Below are 15,712 nucleotides of genomic sequence, written 5' to 3'. Positions count from 1 at the left end.
TTAGTATAAATAGACTTTATTGAAGTCAGTACCTTTGTACTGAGGCCGAAGATTGTGTCTACATAAGCACAAGTTGTAACATTTCACAACTTCTAAAAGGAATGTCAACAATTACAACGATCATGCATACCATGGTCGATAATCACATTTTTAGAAGCATTTTCAACCATTTCTAAAGAAATGCTTATAACATTGTTATATATAGAACTACTTTCAATAAACTGCAAAACATTGATCAGCTTTTCCAGTATGAGCTACAGTGTCAACACAAAAGGGAGGCATAAATGTTTAATTTATGAAATCAGAATGGAATATTTACTGTAAAGAAAAATTAAAAAGCTTTCAAATAAAGGCCATTATTGAACCAAAGTGAAGAGCACAACTTGAACTTTGAATCCTTTCATCTCTTAAAGCTGTCCTCTGAGCAACTTCAGTTCAAAGCATAAATTCAGTACTGTGAGTATTCCTTGGACTGAAGTTTGGCAATGATGCGATCCAACTGTCTCTTTGCTTCGCACTGTGGAAAATTGCTCATGTCATAATATTGAGGGGCAATTTTCACCAGCCTGTCAAAAAAGGAAGATTTTGTTACTAATACTCAAACTTTAAGATGCATCCTACAGAAATTCTACAACTGAGGGAAACAAAGATTATCTACTAGTTTCAGCTCACCCTGTGATTGTAGGATTAAGGCAAGTTTGCACACACACATTCAAACCTCACTCCCACTCTGTGCAAGAGCCCAAGTCCAAAGCAAAAAAGCACCCACGTGAGTCCCGTGGGATGCTCCCATGCAGACCCACAGAGCTGCTGCTGCAGCATGCACCGCAGCGGCCCACGCAGTCAGAGCTGCTGCTTCCTGTCAGAGTCCCCAAGCCCCAGAAGTCCACCCAAATACCCGTCTGTGCCAGAGCACAGTGCAGCCTTTGCTGTTTTAGGCTTGAAAATGCAGCAAAGGCCACAGGATCCTGCTTTAGGCTTCACAGCACTTGTTCAGAAAAAGGTTTCTAAGGAAGGATTCAAACACCTATTATTTTCCATCAGAATACTACCGACAACACATATACACTACGTTTTCCAGCTTACGAATCTTTAAACTTTCTGCACAACTTCAACAACAACTGAAGAGCCTCCCATGTCCCCACAGCTTACAGCTTGGTGGTTTAACTACAACCTTAACGAGAGGCAAGACAATTCAGATCTCTGCTTGCCTGCAGAGGATCAGGCCTCCGATTTCCTTGACATACCTCTATTGACAACTAACTATCATGACAAGGCAGGTCATACCAGCATTACCACTTCTTTCCTTCCTATTTTAAGGCAGCACCAACCAAATCCTGTACGGATTCTTCTGGAAAAATTAACACACTTATGCCAAGAGAGGTCCTAGGTCTTGAGAACAGAGGCATCTACCAGTTATCTTTCAACTTCGGGACACAAGTGAGTGCTAGGACCTATCCCGAACTTCGCAGCTCCAAGCAGCTCCTTCCCAACCAGCTTATTGCAGTAACTGGTTTTAAGTCAAGCATCTCTCTGCACACTGCGGAGCCTGGGCACCTGAGGGCCACACACAACTCACACGAACAGGCACAAGTATCCACAAAGAAAACCCTTAGTCATTGACAAGATCTCAAGTCCATGCTACCGCCGTTCCCCAAACCACTGCAATAATATTAGCTTCAGGAAAAGTGAAAGGCATTACCTCAATTTAAAAAAGGAAAAAGAAAAAGTAAGAGCTTTACAGTAGGTCACGACTGTTTCAAGGCTTCTGGCTTACCATTCTGGCTTGATGTCTGTACATGTCCGGATGTAATTCTTTGTTGTAAGGACAAACTCATTATAGAGCACCCATTCCGGTTTATGGTCAAGAACAGTGGAGGGATGCAGCTGCACCACCTGGTTATCTTTTACTGTTAAGTAATGCCCTGTTCGTTCCAAATGCGCCACCTAAGCAAGAAGAGAGTCTTCCATTAATACAGGCAATTTTTAAATGAGGCGATTTCAAGCTGACTGTTAAGTGTTCTATACAAAATATTACATCTTTCAAACCTCATCTAAATTTGGCACATTGCTTGACCAACTAGTCAGGTGTTTTTTTTGTTGTTGTTGGTTTTTTTGTTTGTTTGTTTTTTTACAGACTCAATCAAGATGCCAGATGTTTCTGCCAACTGCCATGGTAAGCGTATATTCCAATACACAATTCAAGCAACATACAAAAACAGTCACCCAAAGAGAAGAACCATTATTAGAACAACAGCAATGCAAACAGAAGTATTGGAAGGGACTATCTACTGCACAGGTTTGTAACATCACATGAAGTCAACTGTGGTCTGCTTCAAGCCCTTCGCTGCAGTAGCTACTATGGGACCAGTAAGCTACAGTGCCATCCTCTCAAGTTTTCAGTAGTGGTTTTACTGATGCACATATTCTGCAAATCCTCTCACACAGTGGGCCTGAAAAAAATTATGTTAGTCCAGTAAGAATGGGAAGTTAGTATGTCAGAAATAAGCACAGTCTCGTTACAGCATGATCTTCAGAACTGCAAAATGTAGGTTCAGCAACACACTTCTGCTGTGACCTTGGTGAAAATCAATTAACCTCTGACTAAGCTTCTTGCTCTATGAAAGGGAATAATGCCGACCTCGCCAAGATGCTCCGATACCTAGCTCATTAGGATTTGGTAAAGCAGACAGCCTTAGAAGGATACCTATCCTCTGTAAGAACAGTTAACGGAACAGGTAACTAAAATTAACCTTTTGATACTGGTAATTCAAGGTGACCTTTATATACACACACAAAAATACTGTAAAAAGATTAAGGAGGACAGACAATGTCTGAAAGACATTTTTTAATACGATCATCATTAGCTGCTTTGCTTTAATGTAGACTCTGTTCTTCCTTGTTTTCTTAACTCCTAGGTATACCTAACCTTTTTTTTTGGTGTAGTCAAACATAAATTCCATCTATTAGACTAAAATCCCAGGACTTCTAAAGAATAGCTACCTCAAACTTTAAGTCAGAAATATCTCTTTAGTAACAAATCACTTATTCTGAGCGTGCTTCTCTCTTGTATTTTATGACTTTAATATCCAGAACATGTTTTAGGAGTGGAACGAAGTATTTCAACAGTCTTTTCACCCAAGATTTTAGAGATTACACTGCTACCTTATTTCGTGCCTGGGGAACCAACAGAGGCTCTTTTAAATGGGGATTAACAGCGCACTGTCTGTAATGATTTAGGCTTAATTTCATCCAACTCAATCTAACGTTTGCAAAATTAAATAGCGCTATAGCTGCAAACCAGACTAGACTAGAAACTCATCTGTCACAGACAGTCACATATGTTGCTGTGGGATTATGCTTTTTTTTTTTTTTAAAGTATTTTGTTTTCTTTTTTTTTTTTAAATCAATTTCATTTTTCAGATCAAGAGCACAGCATGCATACAAAAACATTTAGGTGCTTTATCTAGGTTCTTCCTATAAAAGGACAAAATTAATTTATTTAGGTTTCATTCGGGAAAACTGTGTTGTTAAATTTAAATCAATATAATTTACCTTTAGCACCTCAGTATCACTCAGATTGTATTAAAACAGTGAAGTCTTATCATCTAGCTTTCCCAAACACACCATTTTCTTTTCCCTGTCATTTATAATTAAAGACCTGTATTTCCTGTTTACTTCGTGTAATTCTGAACTAAGTGAAAAGATTCTGAAATAACTAATTAAGCATACTCAAAGAAAAAGAAATGCTACAGAAAAGTACAGCTAGGTCTTGATTTCCAGGGAAGGACAGGGACTGCAATAACCTCAGTTAAGGAAAAAAAAAAAAAACAAACCACACCACAAAACAAAACCACGTTTCTTTAGAACATGGAAATCAGGGATAAGTCACCTTTAAGTGGTTACATACTATTGCAACTTATTTCAATCCTGAGCTACAGTTTTTACCCTATTTGGAGGTTTCTATCAAGTACACTTGTTAGCGCACGGGTTGGTGGAGAACTTCAGGTTCAGTAAGGGCAACACTCCATCATGAAACACGCACGGTGAAGCGATGGCCCCACACCAAGCCATGATGATCTAACTGCCGGCTACTACATTTTCCTGCTCCCTCCTGGCCTGAGCTGTTTCAGCCCAGCTGACAGAGCCAATTCTGCTTCTTCTCTGAAGGTGTAAGAGGTCTGCCAGATCACCACGCTAAAAGAATTCAGAATGGGCTCCGGCAAGCACCAAGGCTGACGTAAGGGAGCGAGCAAGGACACACAGGAGGCAGCTACACACTTATGCTCCTTTGAACGTCTGGCACACAACCAGTTCCAGTGCCTGCAAAATAGATTGTGGTGGTTGGGCCAGATGTCCTCCACAGGCCCCTTCCAACTTCAACCACCCTGTGACTCCCGGGCATTTTTCAGAGCGTAAAAAGCAGGAGCTTCCACTGAAACCACAGAAACATACAAAACATGTCTAGGAAAGGGGTTCCTTTTTCCACGAGTAGTGGTAGGGAACACTTGAACCCTGAGATCATCAAGGAATCAGCCTTAGTATAAAACATTTACGAATCAGTCTACCTGACCAAAGAATGGGGCTGTAAGTGGTGGGAATCACTATTAACACTATTGACTACACAACCTAAGGAGCTACACAAACACAATTCCTAAAAGGATCGTAAAGAGCCAAGCCAGCCCATGCATCTCTGCAAGAGGTGGCTCTGCAGACCAAGGAAGCCCTCCTGCTGATGTCTCAAGGGCAATCATAGTGCATCTATCAACACAACAAACCCACACGGAAACAGTGGCCACCATGGCACATGCCACTATAGGAAAAGCGTTTAGTTCAAGTTGTCATAACAGAGGTTTCAAGGATGTCGCAACTTTATTAAGAATGACACACCTTCCTCTGAAATTTTAAGTGTGTTGGTGCTTAATTATTTTCCACCACATCATTGAACCTCGAGAGCCCAACCAGGGGATCTTTGGTCAAACACTGTAAATCCAAATACACTTAAAAGGGCAAAAGCAGGATCACTATCAGAAGATCCAACCTTTTTTAGATTTAAGGGTACAAATTTCAGCAGGCTAGTCTTGATAGTCAGTTTAGAGAAATTATTGTTTCTTCTCTTTTTGAAGAAAAAAAAATGCTAGCATGCACCAAAGGAACAGTGTCAGTTGCTTGGAATTCTCAAATTTCTGCTTGCAGAGCACACAACAGTGTTTCTGAAGCTATTAAAAAGTTTTAAGCTGTTCTTGATTCTTAGAGCAAAATGAATACCATTAAATGCACTGGTGACCACCTGTGTGTCATGGGTTTATTTTATTACCATTCTATTATTGTAGGAGCCTGATTATGTAAAGACTTCAAAAAAATATACATCATTCTGTACACGAAACAGCACCAAAGACTAAGTAGTACCAAGATTTTAACTAGTAGTCCAATCATCTCACATCTAACTTCCCGAACAGCACAGGTCATTTAATTTCATCCTCTGTAGTGACCCTGATACAGCCTGTGTTTAAGACCTATGTCTTCCAAAAAAGGTTCCAAACTTGATGTGAAGATACCACAGGACTTTGTTCCACCTTTAAATTCTGACTTAAATTTTCAACTATCAATTCCTATCCTGCCTTCGCTACTAGATAAACTCAACTTCAAGACACCTGGTAATATCAGTCTCAAAAAGAAAAGTCACTAAGAGAAAGATGACCCACCTTTAAGATACTCTGGCATTTGCCTGCCTTTTCCAATTCAATTCAAACCACTTCCTTAGCTCACTTCCTGTAGTACAATTATTTTTTGCTTAGTCTTTATCACACAGTTATTTCAGTTACATGTCTACTAGCACTTTAAAAATGGTAAGCTTAGTTTTTTCTACTTCTGTTGAGTAAATAATCCTCTCTACCTAGTTCTTGAGTTTTGCTGCCAAAATCACAATTGCGTTATAGTTGTACAATTTTCCAATTTCTCCCTTCTTAAGACAGAATATGTCTAGCACTAAAGTATTGAGAAAGCACTACTTCTCTGACGTATTTTATTTTCAATAAGCTCTATTTTATATATACTTGGCATATTCTACTGTGTGATATAGAAATAGCTACTGAAAAATGCCAATAAAAGTTTTCCATTATAAAATCTAGAAGTAACTGGGGACATAGCACAAAAATTTTATAGGACACTTAATTTCTTATCAATATCTATTCTTCCAGAAGCTTTTCTACACAGAGAATTGTTGGCAGTTCTGAACTATTTTACTATTCCCTTTGCTTGTCTATGGCAGGATTTACTGGAATTCAGGTCTGTAATGAAATATGAAGGGTAAAGAGATGATTCGTCACCAGCAGAATTTCCACATGTATCAGTCACTGACACACAACTGAAGGCAGGCAAATTTACAGCACTGAGTAGTAATTATATCATTAGTACTATTTCAGTAGTTAATACAGGCTCACACTGTCTGACATCAACCATAGGTCTTCAGGAGTACAGAAATTCCTACATCAAAATTCTGCAACTGGTTTAGGGCACTAGGCAACTACCAAAGTGTAAAACAATGCAGTCAATAAGAACTACTTCAGAACAATGGCTGCTGCTGGGTTTTCCACTTCACACTGCATTTTTAAACTTAAAAAGAATTAGAAGGATCAACTTCTGCTGTGTGGTGCCCACAGACATTACGGCACCTTACACGCAGCCTTTCTACTGTAAGCGCACACACTGTGCAAGTGCTCAGACTTGGAATTCCATGCATGTTCTGTACTAAAACCACAAATACTGATGTATGCATTTCACTACTCAGGTTTTCTAAACAGAAGTCCCCAAACGCCAGATCCTGAATATCTGCTTACAGACTACATTTTTAAGTACTTCAGTTGCTGGCAAATGACATGTCTTTTAAGTATTTACAAATTTTTATAAGTTCTCTACTGAAGGTTACTCAAAGCAACATGGAATTAATGAAAGAAGGGTTGACAGTCAAGGTCAAACAAGTATCACACTATCATGGAGGTTAGAGTGTCAAAGAAACCCAACTAAAGTGGACTCAAACACACCAAAGGCAAAGAGAAACTGCTGAAACGGCTTCCACTCCAAATGCCTTCAACAAGTCCACCATACCTGCTCTTGATTCAGCCCAAAAATTCAGTTAGGCATTTTGGGTGAAGTGGGTAGTAAACAACAATTGATGATGGAAGCCCAAGACGACTTCCGGAAAGGCCTTAATTTTAATCTACGTGAGCTTACTACTCTATTCACAGCAAAAATACTTAGTCGGATCTTTAACTTCTGAGCAGTAGAGACCAAAAAGCTACCTACACCAACAGCGCAGTTCCACATCCATGGCAGGAAAACATCTATTAGAGGAAGAGCTTCACTCCGAGTACCATAAACTGACAGTACACAGACCTCCACAGACATGCCCTCCTATAGCTCCAAGCCAATAAAGTAAGCCATAGAGTACCCTGCCAAACAGAAGCGCAACTGTGGCGGTGACCAGACCTGCCTCAGCCAGGTGGCGACCCACAAAGACGGTAGGGCAGTACTGTTCTTTGTCTTGCAAAACATCTACAGAACTAAAGGTGTAGGTGGGAACATGTACTAAGGCGCCCCTCAAGAAAAATGAAGAAAACATGTCCCAAAAGCAAGGACTGAACACAGTGACTGACTAGCCTGCTTGTCGGAACGGTTACAGCAAGTCAGTCTTTAGAACCATTTTAATATTTAAAAGCAGCCAACAGCCCTAATCTCCTATTTGCATTACAGTGAAATGCAGTTGCTGACATTGCTATCCCTGTATTCCAAAACCATATTTCTGCTACAGCCTGGCTGGCTCAGCCCTGAGGAAGGCACTGTTTCCTTGGTGGGGGCGGGGGAGGTGGGGCGTGTCAGTGTTTAAACATACATGGTATCCAAGTCTGTGCCCCAGTGAGGATGTGGTAAGCGTGTGCCTGCCAAGCTGCTGGCCATTCTAACCTGCATGGCACTGACCAATGGTTCCCTTTCCAACTGGTAAGCTTTTGTGTTCAAATATCACTAAAGCGTGGCTCTAGTGGAAAAATTAGGAAATACCATGGGAACTAGTCAGCCGCTTCAGGGTAACAAGGTTGTGTTCTCCAGGAGTGAGATACCAGGGTCTAGCAGAGATGTTGCCAAGATGCATCAGAATGCACGTTTGCTAGGAAAAAATATTATCGCAACAGTCCAGAGTCAATGAGGATGAAGACTTACTCCCATTTAAGGTTCTGTATGCCTGGGTCTGCAAGAGCCAGCAAAGGGACTCTTCTAGCCTCAGGGACAAATGTTGAAGAGGAAAAAAAAAAAAAAACAAAACAAAAAACCACCAAAAAACAAAATGCCACAGCACAAAGGGACTACACAAAAAACCCAAACCAAACACAACAAAACTGAAACCCCAACAAAGAAAAAACACAGCCTGCATTCTATCTTGGAGGCATGCTTAGCATAAATGCAAAGCATCCAGGAGGTAGCAGCGGAGACTGGCTTCCATACCATCCTGGTTCAAGAGGGAAACGAGTTACAAAAAGCATACATCCTGAGATTACACACCTGCTCCACTACTCCAGATGTAATTTAAAAGTGAAATATAAATATGGAAAAGTATTCTAAATACTCTTCTATAAGGATTACATATAATTAATATTTATATACAACTAAACTTCCCCTATTTGTATCAGATTACAAATAATTTAAGAACTACATACTCTGCAGTTACTTTCAAGTGTTTTATGAAGTTACTTCCTCAGCTACTCAGAAGTTAGCGGTCAATTCCTGACTGATCATGCCAGAAACAGTACTTTGATACTAGTAAGATTGCCTGCCACTTCTCTTCCAAATATGATCTTAGTTCAGAATGTACTATTTGAGTAATGACCAAGCAACATGACAAAGACTAAGTGGTAATATAGTCAGCCATATATAATTTAAGTAATATTCATAAAGTTTTGATAACTTGTAATAACCATACTAACATAAACATTAAAAGCACATAAACACTGAACTATGTTCCCTCCAAGAATGCACACATACCTGCATGAAATACCCAGTAACTAATGCCTTTCTTATGTTGATGTAATAGTCTCTGCTGGTAAAGTCTGTGCTTCTACGAGGCAAATTAAATCTATCCATGATTCGTGACAGCTGTTGGCGTACATTGTCTGCAGACATTAGGGACCTGTAGTTAATGAAGTTGTCATAACACCACTGAACCGACTCATGATCTGCAACATTAAAAAACATGAATCAAAAATGAGTATTTCATCCAATTAGAACAAGTAAATAAAACAGCAACAAACCAATTGATCAGTCAGATGAACCAGAAAAAAATATCCATAAACTTTACAAATGACAACAGCTCTTGGTTTATTCAGCCCATTTCTTGCATTAGATAACTTGCCCAAATTGTTTTCTATTCAGGAAGCGTGTGGTCAGGACAAAAGAAAATTAGCTTTTTTTCCCCCCTCGCCAACATAATATATACACAATACAACCACTGATGTTTTACTGAAATACCACACCAATGCATCTCACACATTTCAAAAATCACATCCTGCAACTAGAAACCGTCTTCCAAACCTGCAGTGTAAAACATAACTGAGCGTAAGGAATACTGCACAACCTTTAACTGTAGTGTGCAATGAACACACAAGGAGATTGTACGTAATTATACCGTATTTGAGAAACAAAACCCTCCTTAAATTAAGCATTCAAGTAACAGTTAAAAGCTATACAGACTAACACTAAGTGTGATGCACCTCACAGCAGTTTAAGTAACTGTAGGTGACTGGTAAAATGCAGCATAAGTAACAGAATTCTGTACTCCCGAGTTACTGTTTCTACTCCTGACAGCTCTAATAAGAAATCGGTTAAGACAGCAAGCCTAAGCCATTCTGTCAGGATAAAAACCTGCATGTTTAACCAAGAATCCCAGTTCTCCCTACCAATTCTGTTATTTCGCAAACAATGCTCTTCTAATCTTTGTTAGTTTAATAATCCAACAAAAATTAAGACTTAAAGTATCTCTTGTAGAGAGACTATTCTTTATTTGCATTGAAAAGAAGGAAGGTTACATGATTTGAGGAGAGTTTCAGTTTTTCCTCCGCTTTATCTTACAGAATGTATTTTAAATGAAGTATGAATCCTGAAGCTCTTGCACACTATACAGCAGAATAATGGTTGAAGTACCACAGCACGTTACTGTCTGTGCCATTAGAACTGTGCATTTTAGATGACCCATAACTGGTTTACCTTGTTCTAAATACAAACAGTAGCAGTATTTTGCATTCTGATCCTGAATCCCAGAAATACTACTCAATTTCACAGTGAAACTGAACAAAAGATTATTCCCCAAATAACTCCACCGCTCAGTAACCTGTCCATTAAAGCAGTGGCTTTCAGAAACATGCACACACAAAATGTCTGCAAGACACACTGGATCCTGTTAAGTGAAAAGATAATGGAAAAAACAAGCAACGAGTATCTCCAATTCACAGGTGTTTAGTAGAAGTTTCTCAGCTATTGTTTTAAACAGTTCTGAATACTTTTGTTTGGACTTCTATTCTGAAGATACCCTTATTTTGGATTGCCACATACTGATACAGTGGTAGAATGTTTCAATGCAAAATTTCTACATCAAAGCTGCAACAGAAAGGGGAACAGTTCTGTTTCTTTTTTACTTAGGGTGAAAGTTGCTTTTGGGTTTGCTTACAGAAAATGCAGCAGGAGCACCTAATTTAACCTGGTTGGCAGTTAAGAGTAATCTTTTTACTTACCACCAGCATAAGTCACTGTTAAAAAAATGTGCCACCTACATAGTCATTTTTCAAGAGAACTCCTACCTTTACCTGTTCATTCCCATCTTTTTTCTGCACATTTTTCTCTAAAATCCATACACAGAAATGAGGTAAAAGGAATTTATCATATGGTCCTAAGCTAATTCTCGTTGATGCATCACGCCTTTGCCTCTCAAGCCATCCCAAAGCCTTATTGCAGAATTCCTAACTATATTAAAAAGTTAGAATTAAAAAGGTTTTGGATATAGGAAACTGCTCTTCTCCAAATTCACAGTATTTTCTGCATTTCTCTCTGAAAAATTACTAAGCAATTATGCAGATTTTTCTACAATTAATGTCAGGTAACAAACTTCCAATATTTCTTAATTACAGGAACAACACTTAGTTCTTTCTGTCCAAGCTTACCTAGCATTGATTTAAAAGCCTGGCTTGTCTCCATACTCATCAGTTTACTACATAATCTCTTGGCTAGTTTTTTGCTTTTGTTTCCCTCCCTCAAAGGAAAGCAGCACTTAAAAAAATAATAATTTAAGATTACGACAGAATGGCTCAAAAAACAAGCCCAAGCCTTTCAACTGCCCTTGGAACCCAGGAACGACAGCTGGCAGCATAAAGTACTACAAATAGTTTTGCTAAAACAGGTATGCACTTACTTTGTTTGAAAGCATGGTAGACATTCAGCAACGTCAAATGATCTCCATCTATGTGGGCAAACCTCATCTTGGCTTCATCTGCTGCTTTCTTTGCTTCCGTGGGGCGAACAAAACACTGTGGGACTAAACAAGGTTGGTATGGGCCCAACACAAACGCCCATATCGATGAGTCACGCATTCACAGATAGAGGAACAAGGCCTAGCTAGGTCAGTTCACAGAGCATAGGGCAGGGCAGGATGGCCTCCAACTGCATCTTGGACTGTTTACTACCTTGATTTGGTACATCAACACCTAACCACATCTGTAAGACAAGAGGGTTTCAAAGCTACAGAGTACCTGATTATTTTAATAGAACTATATGTAGGCATCAAAATCTCTAGTCTGAAGGCCATCAAGATTGCTTATGTATACTGGAAGGCTAAACAGATCTTAGTTCAAGACCCAGTGCTGATAGCTCTACCAGGAGCTAGTATCCCATGTAACAAAACACTGTCATTGCAAGTGTGCTTTCTCAGAAAGCCTCTACAGAGTGAAGAAGATAGTTCTGAAACTGTACTGCACTAGCACAGTCTAAACAAGCACAGGTTTTACCACAAGTCCACTAGTGTGTTCTGTCTAGTAGCAAAGTCAAGTCCTCTTCCCCAGCTGGTATTGTTATCAGCACTGGTATACAGAAACATGTGAACAAAGGTATTAATAAGTCTAAAGGCTGTGATGGCAGCGGTAGTGGTGGAAGGTTAAACTGTCCTTTGGCACTACTTGAAATAAATAAAAAAAAATTAAAATTGCAATGTGATGAGCTTTCTCTATCATTATATTCTCTTACATAATTCTGACTCAGTCTGACTTGAATCCAAAAATCATGTTTTAATATTCCCTTTCCAAATACAGACTACCAAAGACCACAAATAGTACTGAGGCCAACTTAATTCACGGTCTGTCAACATTCTTACAGGTTTGTAGTAGCAATACTAATTCACAAGATGTTGAAAGCAGTTACAAGAGATCTTCACTTTAGAGAGATCTACAGGAGAAAAAAAATCAGTTTTGTTTTAAGTAGGTGTAATTTTTTTTAAAGAGGCTTATTTCGATAAAATTTATGCTAAATAAGATGCTACAAATCCTTTATCTTTTTCCAGCTGCTTGGGACTACATTAGCCCACCAGACTCATGAGAGCACCACTTTGCATCTCATCTGTCCCTAACACAGGGCCTTTGTGGGGCATTACATGGTTTTACTTTATTTTATTCTTAAATTCCCATAAAAGCTCCAAAACACTACATTTGAAAAATATGTTGAGTAATGAATGGAAATTGAGAAAATAAAATAAACACTGCAACAGTGAATCACATGGTAACAAATCAAGAAAGACCAATGCATTAAAGAAAATGGAAATGCAGGTGCAAAATAAACACCCTGTATTTTGGGTCCTGCATTTGAAAACAGAAATGAAAAAGTGTATTTTAATTTCAAACTCAGACTAACAAAAGCAAATTCCAAATTATTCTATCACTGGCTTAACTCCCTGTTTTGAATAAGTAATAGCACTTTCTACCCCACAGAAAAAAACAAACAAACAAACAAACACTGTTCTCAAAATACAATCATTTAAACTACTAATTTATTCGACGCTATTCTCTTTTCTGGTACCTAGTTTTCCATTCAGTCCAAGCTATTAATACAAGGATTGCTATCCAGAGCCTGACAATCTTTATGTGGACTTAAGGCACCGTAACATACAATCATACTGCTGTTTTAAAAAAACTGTTTACTTTGATAGTCCTCACAAATACTACGACTATGATTTTTAAGAGCAGAATTTTAGTTACAACCCATGCATTAACCAACTTCAACCAAACTAACTTTTTTTAAAATTTATTTATCATTACATCAATTGTGCCTTAAAACAAAAAGTGTATCATGGCCTGGGAAAAGGTAAATATAATAAAAAGGAGTAAGACAAATCAGCTGAAGACCACAGACAAAAATACAGACTTACGGTTCTATAGTAGAGACTGGGGGGAGAGGGGGGAAGGGAAGAGAAAGACAGGCACCAACCTACCACCACCTCCGCAATTAAGCCTACCATTTAATTAAAAAAAATAATTATGATTCTGCCCTGCCCATCTGCTCTGAGTCTGAACAATCATAACTCTGCAACAAACATTTTAGCTTGTTCTTAAAAACTTTCATATAAATATACTGTAAGGCTAAACTGAAGCAACAGATTTTACACTTAGCCAAAACATTTTTGCTCTCTATTCACCCAAGTTAAGCATATAACCAGTACACCTGCATTGTGAAAAGCCTGCTAAAATAGCACAGCCAAGACAAGAGTAGTTATGAGTCAGAATATCCCCATTTTCATAATAGACTACATCTTGCTGCTTGTTCTATGACCACTAACTATAAAAGTCAGTTCTACATCACTGGGAAATGAAATATAAGGCTTGCAACATTTTTCTCTCATCAAGCTCTCTCGACAAGCAGCTCTGCTCTGATGCAGTGCTATTCACATAACGCAGCAAAGTACAGCTGTGCACACAAATTAATTCTTATAAATATACATCCTCCCCTGAAGTTTCTCTCTTCCCTTTAAAAGTAATGACTGTTCTTCAGCTTTGCCACTTAAGGACTGAAAAATGTATCATCATTTCATGTACAAGCTTATGGTTTAATATAAATTACACTGAAATCCTTTTGGAAACACTGGGATTTATCAAAGTGCAGAAGAATGCACAACACAAAATAGATTTCACTGCCTTAAAAACAGAGTGGTTGAGCTGACATTTCTGGTCCTGACTTATAAGCCTAAAAAGAAATTTCTGTTCCACTAGTCTCATTTTTCCTCTATCAACTCAAATATATAGACTTTATAGTTAAAACAACAGCAAACTGTTGGACCATTTTATGCATGTTAATTTCTTAATATCACTATTCATTAGCTTCAAGGTCTCTATATAAACCCTTAATCACTGATTAAACCCGTAATGAACGATTACACCCCTCTATGAAGTTTTAAATAACAATTTTAATTTTATTAGAAATATATTCATATTGTTTATGGTTTTGATATGGAAAACTAAAATTTTCCCCAAACTGAAGACCTGCATTTTGTTTAGTATCTCTTTCCTTGCTATTACCTGACAACATAGCAGTAATAGATAGGACCTCATTAGAACAGTTGTAGTCACAACTTGCAATAACCATTTTCGCCAATTGTGGGTCCAATGGAAACTCAGCCATCATGGATCCCAACTCAGTCAAGTCTCCATCATCATTTAAAGCAGCCAAGTAATTCAAAAGCTCTAAGGCTCTCATCAGAGTTTCAGGAGCTAAAAGAAAAAAAATATTTAGGTAGGCACATTAATCAAACTGCTGTGAATAAGCAAAAAATGAGGAAGCACAAATTATTATAAGCCATCTTATTTTTCATTCGCCATCTAGCTGACTTGCAAACACAAAGTTTTTACCAAATTCAGTTATATACATCCAGATATGAATGACTTGTGGTGGGGTGGGGTAGGGGGAGAAGAGATCACTTATTTAGAAAAAACTCTTAACTGGATCGAAAGCTTCGAGTATTTGAAGATTACTGCTTTTCAAAAATCAGACAGCAGTGGCATCGTGAAATATTCAGTATCATAGCAATATCATTTCCACCCCCAATGCACTGATGTGTTTTCCGTTGTTCCATACAAACCAGATTGATACAGTCCTAACATCTCAGCCATGTCGACTTTAGATATCTACAGTCTTTCACAAATCTGAGCCTGTTAAGAACATTGTCTTAATCCTGCACTCCTCATAGCGAGTTTATATTATACCCGCAAAGAAAAACAGGAGGAAACCCAAAAGCCTTCCTGCTAAGGTATCATACATGCTGCACAGCACAACGAAAGCAATTGCTCCACAGGGCTATTTAAAAGCTTACAATTATTGTATTTTTAGGCGGGGTGGGGGCTCAGCAGCATGGGGAACAAATCAACTTTCATGTATTTATACATGGCTGATCTACACTTTCAATTAGAAATATAACCCAGTTATTTTTAAAGTATATATGAACATTTAACACTGTTAGAAGGGAGATGCACATTAACTTTATCATTTGAGCCAAAAACATGTATTCAGCTTTAAAAACACTAGCCAACTTTATTTACACACAGTTGTTAACTGATGCACAATTAGATTGTGTAATCAAGGTGATAAAATAAAATAACCTCATCAAGTAACAGATTTTCTAATGCCCATAATTTAG

The 15,712-nt window shown here is 38.4% G+C and overlaps 1 protein-coding gene across 1 annotated transcript in view; it reads right to left on the bottom strand.

The window, feature by feature from the left end:
- Nucleotides 1-15,712, bottom strand: part of DHX15 (DEAH-box helicase 15) — a 47,915-nt gene continuing 32,203 nt past the window's right edge. Inside the window, exons 10-14 of the mRNA XM_086464660.1 lie at nucleotides 14,598-14,789; nucleotides 11,453-11,575; nucleotides 9,037-9,227; nucleotides 1,778-1,947; nucleotides 1-566 (exon numbers count right to left, since the gene is read on the bottom strand). Coding sequence (XP_086320786.1) covers nucleotides 449-566; nucleotides 1,778-1,947; nucleotides 9,037-9,227; nucleotides 11,453-11,575; nucleotides 14,598-14,789 — 794 coding nt within the window. The 3' untranslated portion in view covers nucleotides 1-448. The remainder of the gene's footprint in view (nucleotides 567-1,777; nucleotides 1,948-9,036; nucleotides 9,228-11,452; nucleotides 11,576-14,597; nucleotides 14,790-15,712) is intronic.

This window comes from Leptosomus discolor, chromosome 4 (assembly GCF_034619465.1).
Source record: "Leptosomus discolor isolate bLepDis1 chromosome 4, bLepDis1.hap2, whole genome shotgun sequence".
Lineage (NCBI taxonomy): Eukaryota > Metazoa > Chordata > Aves > Leptosomiformes > Leptosomidae > Leptosomus > Leptosomus discolor.
This window is presented reverse-complemented; position numbering and strand designations above follow the sequence as displayed.